A 6,682-nucleotide genomic window follows, 5' to 3' on the forward strand; every position below is an offset into this window, starting at 1 on the left:
GGTCGGATTCGTTTTCGCGCAGAAAACAGATCCGAAAAGTGATGCACTAATTGGAAGGTTCCCGGAATTTGGACGGTCGGATCGAGCTGAAATTTTGAGAGGTGGTAGATATAGGAATTCCGCATCTGATCAACGGTTGGATCTTCCAAAGGACGCCCGAGCTAGAAGCTGGACACCACGCTCTAAACTCGTCCAGATTCCCGTCCAGATTTGACAGGGCTCCGGTATATCGTGGATTGCCAGAGATTCCTCCATCGGAACTCGACGAAATTTTCCAAGGTTGTTGTAGACTCAATTCCGCACAATTCCACTGAAGCAATCGTTAAAAAGACACTTGAGGAGGCGGTGGCGGCGGACACAAGTTTGCTGTCCAGAAAAACAGCACGGTCGCCCGAGGGCAATGTTGACGTTGCGCCCCGGGGCTCCCTGGATGATTCCTCCATGATCTTGATAGAGATCGGAGTTGATGTTTATAAAGGCCCTCATCCGAACATGACGATCGGAGGTAGGCGCAGTCCTTGGTCAAAACAAGGTGACCAGTCGAGCTGGTGACGAAGATGCCGAAGTCGCAGTTGATCTGCAGGCGAGCCATCAACCTTTTGCCGAACACACAGCGGAACTCTCAATGAAAGCACCAATGTCGGTGTCAAAACCGACGGATCTCGGGTAGGGGGTCCCGAACTGTGCGCCTAGGCGGATGGTAACAGGAGGCAGGGGACACAATGTTTTACCCAGATTCGGGCCCTCTTGATGGAGGTAAAACCCTACGTCCTGCTTGATTAATATTGATGATATGGGTAGTACAAGAGTAGATCTACCATGAGATCAGATAGGCTAAACCCTAGAAACTAGCCTATGGTATGATTGTATGTTGTATATCTCATATATCGACTAGCCTGGCCTTGGTTTATATAATGCACCAGAAGCCTAGGATAACAAGAGTCCTAGCCGAATACGCTGGTGGGGAGGAGTCCTTGTCTTGATCGCCAAGTCTTGTGGAATCTTCCTTGTATGCGGCAGCAGTCCGAACTGGCCCATGAGTATACGGTCATGGGGGTCCTCGGCCCAATCTAACAGATCGGGAGATGACGTAGTGAGTACCCCCTAGTCCAGGACACCGTCATTCACCATCAACACTTGATGTTCCTTTTTGATTTCCACCTCCGCTGATTTCAGCATCGAATATACCTCAGAAATGGTCTTTTCCATCCCCTGCATATTGAAGTTCATCACAAAGCTCTTGTCGCTAGGTGGGAGCGACTGAAGGATTCTGTCAATGACCGCATCATCCGGGAGATTAACTCTCAGCTGAGACAAGCAGTTGTGCAACCCAGACATTTTGAGTATGTGCTCGCTGACGGAACTATTCTCCTCCATCTTACAACTGTAGAACTTGTCGGAGATTTCATATCTCTCGACCCGGGCATGAGCTTGGAAAACCATTTTCAGCTCTTGGAACATCTCATATGCTCCGTGTTGCTCAAAATGCTTCTGGAGCCCTGGTTCTAAGCTGTAAAGCATGCCATACTGAACCATGGAGTAATCATCAACAGGGGACTGCCAAGCGTTCATAACGTCTTGGTTTGCTGGGGGTGGTGCTTCACCTAGTGGTGCTTCAAGGATATATGCTTTCTTGGCAGCTATGAGGATGATCCTCAAGTTTCGGACCCAGTTCGTATAGTTGCTACCATCGTCTTTCAGCTTGGTTTTCTCTAGGAACGTGTTGAAGTTGAGGACAACATTAGCGTGGGCCATTTGATCTACAAGACATATTGTAAAGATTTTAGACTAAGTTCATGATAATTAAGTTCATCTAATCAAATTATTCAATGAACTCTCACTCAGATAGACATCCCTCTAGTCATCTAAGTGATACATGATTCGATTCAACTAGGCCGTGTCCGATCATCACGTGAGACGGACTAGTCATCATCGGTGAACATCTTCATGTTGATCATATCTTCTATACGAATCATGTTCGACCTTTCGGTCTTCCGTGTTCCGAGGCCATGTCTGTACATGCTAGGCTCGTCAAGTCAACCTAAGTGTATTGCGTGTGTAAATCTGGCTTACACCCGTTGTATGCGAACGTTAGAACCTATCACACCCGATCATCACATGGTGCTTCGGAACAACGGACCTTAGCAACGATGCACAGTTAGGGGGAACACTTTCTTGAAATTATTGTGAGGGATCATCTTATTTATACTACCATCGTTCTAAGCAAATAAGATGTAAAACATGATAAACATCACATGCAATCAAATAGTGACATGATATGGTCAATATCATTTTGCTCCTTTTGATCTCCATCTTCGGGGCGCCATGATCATCGTAGTCACCGGCATGACACCATGATCTCCATCATCATGATCTCCATCATCGTGTCTTCATGAAGTTGTCTCGTCAACTATTACTTCTACTACTATGGCTAACGGTTAGCGATAAAGTAAAGTAATTAAATGACGTTTATGTTGACACACAGGTCATAAATAAATTAAGACAACTCCTATGGCTCCTGCCGGTTGCCATACTCATCGACATGCAAGTCATGATTTCTATTACAAGAACATGATCAATCTCATACATCACATATATCATTCATCACATCCTTTTGGCCATATCACATCACATGGCATATGCTGCAAAAACAAGTTAGACGTCCTCTAATTGTTGTTGCAAGTTTTTACGTGGCTGCTATAGGTTTCTAGCAAGAACGTTTCTTACCTACGACAAAACCACAACGTGAAATGCCAATTTCTAGTTACCCTTCATAAGGACCCTTTTCATGGAATCCGATCCGACTAAAGTAGGAGAGACAGACACCCGCTAGCCACCTTATGCAACTAGTGCATGTCAGTCGGTGGAACCAGTCTCACGTAAGCGTACGTGTAAGGTCGATCTGGGCCGCTTCATCCCATGATGCCGCTGAATCAAGATAAGACTAGTAACGGCAAGTAAATTGACAAAATCGATGCCCACAACAACTTATGTTCTACTCGTGCATAGAAACTACGCATAGACCTAGCTCATGATGCCACTGTTGGGGAACGTAGCAGAAATTTAAAATTTTCTACGCATCACCAAGATCAATCTATGGAGTCATCTAGCAACGAGGGGAAGAGGAGTGCATCTACATACCCTTGTAGATCGTGAGTGGAAGCGTTCAAGAGAACGGGGTTGATGGAGTCGTACTCGTCGTGATCCAAATCACCGATGACCGAGCGCCGAACGGACGGCACCTCCGCGTTCAACACACATACGGTTGGGAGAGACGTCTCCTCTTTCTTGATCCAGCAAGGGAGAGGAGAGATTGATAGAGATCCAGCAGCACGACGGCGTGGTGGTGGAAGCAGCGGGATCTCGGCAGGGCTTCGCCAAGCACCAACGAGAGGGAGAGGTGTCACGGAGGGAGAGGGAGGTGCCAGGGACTTAGGTGCGGCTGCCCTCCCTCCCCTCCACTATATATAGGGGCCAGGGGGCACCGGCCCCTTTAGATCCCATCTAGATAGGGGGGCGGCGGCCAAGGGGGTGGCTTGGCCCCCAAGCCAAGTGGAGGCGCCCCCACCCCTAGGGTTTCTAACCCTAGGCGCAGGAGGAGGCCCAACGGGGGCGCACCAGCCCACCAGGGGCTGGTTCCCTTCCCACTTCAGCCCATGGGGCCCTCCGGGATAGGTGGCCCCACCCGGTGGACCCCCGGGACCCTTCCGGTGGTCCCGGTACAATACCGGTGACCCCCGAAACTTTCCCGGTGGCCGAAACTGGTCTTCCTATATATAAATCTTTACCTCCGGACCATTCCGGAACTCCTCGTGACGTCCGGGATCTCATCCGGGACTCCGAACAACTTTCGGGTTACCGCATACTAATATCTCTACAACCCTAGCGTCACCGAACCTTAAGTGTGTAGACCCTACGGGTTCGAGAACCATGCAGACATGACCGAGACAACTCTCCGGCCAATAACCAACAGCGGGATCTGGATACCCATGTTGGCTCCCACATATTCCACGATGATCTCATCGGATGAACCACGATGTCGAGGATTCAATCAATCCCGTATTCAATTCCCTTTGTCAATCGGTACGTTACTTGCCTGAGATTCGATCGTCGGTATCCCAATACCTTGTTCAATCTCGTTACCGGCAAGTCACTTTACTCGTTCCGTAACACATCATCCCGTGACCAACTACTTAGTCACACTGAGCTCATTATGATGATGCATTACCGAGTGGGCCCAGAGATACCTCTCCGTTATACGGAGTGACAAATCCCAGTCTCGATTCATGCCAACCCAACAGACACTTTCGGAGATACCTGTAGTGTACCTTTATAGCCACCCAGTTACGTTGTGACGTTTGGTACACCCAAAGCACTCCTACGGTATCCGGGAGTTGCACAATCTCATGGTCTAAGGAAATGATACTTGACACTTAGAAAAGCTCTAGCAGACGAACTACACGATCTTGTACTATGCTTAGGATTGGGTCTTTTCCATCACATCATTCTCCTAATGATGTGATCCCGTTATCAATGACATCCAATGTCCATGGTCAGGAAACCGTAACCATCTATTGATCAACGAGCTAGTCAACTAGAGGCTTACTAGGGACATGTTGTGGTCTATATATTCACACATGTATTACGATTTCCGGATAACACAATTATAGCATGAACAATAGACAATTATCATGAACAAGGAAATATAATAATAACCATTTTATTATTGCCTCTAGGGCATATTTCCAACAGAAGTGACTACAAAAGTGATAATGAATGAGCTTGGCGATAGTAATTTCTCTCTACTTGTTGATGAGTCTCGTGATGTATCGGTTAGAGAGCAAATGGCTGTGATTGTGAGGTTAGTTATTTGTCATGATTGTTCTAATTTTGAATGTAACTACTCTACCCTCACATGCTTGTTCTAATTTTATAGTTTGTTTTGCTTGCAGGTTCACGAACCAAAAGGGGGAGTCTTTGGAAAGATTGCTTGGTGTTAAACATGTTCTTGATACTACATCCGCTTCTTTGAAAAGATCTTTGGATGCAATGTTTGTTAAACATAATTTATCCATGTCTAGATTGAGAGGACAAGGATATGATGGGGCCTCAAATATGCATGGAGAACTTAATGGTTTGAAGAAATTGGTGCTAGATGTCAATCCGTATGCTTTTTATGTGCATTGTTTTGCCCACCAACTTCAATTGGTAGTTGTTGTTGTTGTCAAGGGAGTCCTAGCTGTTAGTGATTTCTTTGGACATACAAATAAGATTGTCAACATGGTTAGTGCTTCTTAGTTCTTATAGCTTATGGTTATTTGCAAATCCAAATAGTATATATCTAGCCATTATAAAATTCTAACCGCACTTACTCTTTTCTTGTAGGTAAGTGCCTCATGTAAAAGGAAAGATGCATTGTTGCAGAAGCATCATGACAACCTAGTTTTGCAGTTAGAACATGGGGAGATTTTGTCAGGAAAATGCCAACATCAAGAGACAAGTTTAGCAAGACCCGGTGATACACGATGGGGGTCACACCACAAGACTCTAATCCGGATATATCAAATGTGGGATTCCATGGTTGAAGTGCTACATGGTATTTCTCTTGATGGAGCAGATGTTGATGATAGAGGTTTGGCTTCTGGCTTTATGATAAACATGGAAACTTTTGAATTTGTTCTTATCTTGCATTTGATGCTTCGAGTGCTTGGTTTAACCAATGATTTGTCACAAGCATTGCAACAAAAAGATCAGAATATAGTCTGTGCTATGAATATGATTGTGTCAGTGAAAAGCCTATTACAAAAGTTGAGAGATGATGGATGGGAGCCTCTCTTGATATCTACTACTAACTTTTTTGCTGCAAGAAATATAATAGTGCCCAATATGAATGATGACATTTCAGCAAGGGTTTACCCAAGAAGATCACGCAAAATGGTTACTTGTCTCCATCATTACAAGGTAACTATATTCAATGAGGTGTTGGATAGAAACATAGTTGAGATGAATAATCGATTTAGTGAAACTTCTACACGCTTGTTGAAGTGCATTGCTTGCCTTGATCCTAGAGACTCATTTAGTAACTTTGATCATGATAAGCTAGTTGAGCTTGCAAATATTTACTCAATTGATTTCTCTTCACAAGAGCGCTATTTGTTGACTGATCAACTCAACATATATATTGATGTGATGAAAAGAAGTACTGAATTCTTGGCTTGCGATAGTTTGAGTTCTCTTCCTCTCAAGTTGGTTCAGAGTAGACAACATCTGGTATTTCCATTGGTTTATCGGCTCATCAGACTTGCATTGACATTACCGGTGGCGACTGCATCAGTTGAGAGGGTTTTCTCAGCCATGAATATTATAAAGACTGGTCTTCGAAACAAGATGGGTGATGATTGGCTTAATGATTTGATGGTTTGCTTTGTTGAGCGCGAGATATTTGCTAAAATTAGTGATAAAGAGATTATGGTTCATTTTCATGCCCTGAAGAGCCGTCGAGGTCATCTACCTCCAGAACCTCGTGTTCATTATGCAATTACGTCTTAAAGGTATACTACCACCCAGTTACCATCAGATGAGTATATCAAAATATACAGCTCTCATCACACTTGTGCTAATGCATTCATTATTTTTAGGTCTCATTTGGAAATTGGAATTATGGGATCATATTGTGGCATAA

At 44.7% G+C, this 6,682-nt stretch overlaps 1 protein-coding gene across 1 annotated transcript; it reads left to right on the top strand.

The window, feature by feature from the left end:
- The first annotated feature begins 5,034 nt into the window (after positions 1 to 5,034).
- On the top strand, positions 5,035 to 6,682 carry LOC147961492 (uncharacterized). Its single transcript, XM_087536586.1, has 3 exons — positions 5,035 to 5,283; positions 5,386 to 6,539; positions 6,628 to 6,682. The coding sequence occupies exons 1-3, from the start codon at positions 5,050 to 5,052 to the stop codon at positions 6,680 to 6,682; spliced, it is 1,443 nt and encodes a 480-aa protein (XP_087392712.1). The 5' UTR covers positions 5,035 to 5,049.

The sequence above is a fragment of the Triticum urartu genome, chromosome 7A, assembly GCF_056163025.1.
Source record: "Triticum urartu cultivar PI428250 chromosome 7A, HENAU_Tu73, whole genome shotgun sequence".
In the NCBI taxonomy this organism is placed as follows: Eukaryota; Viridiplantae; Streptophyta; class Magnoliopsida; order Poales; family Poaceae; genus Triticum; species Triticum urartu.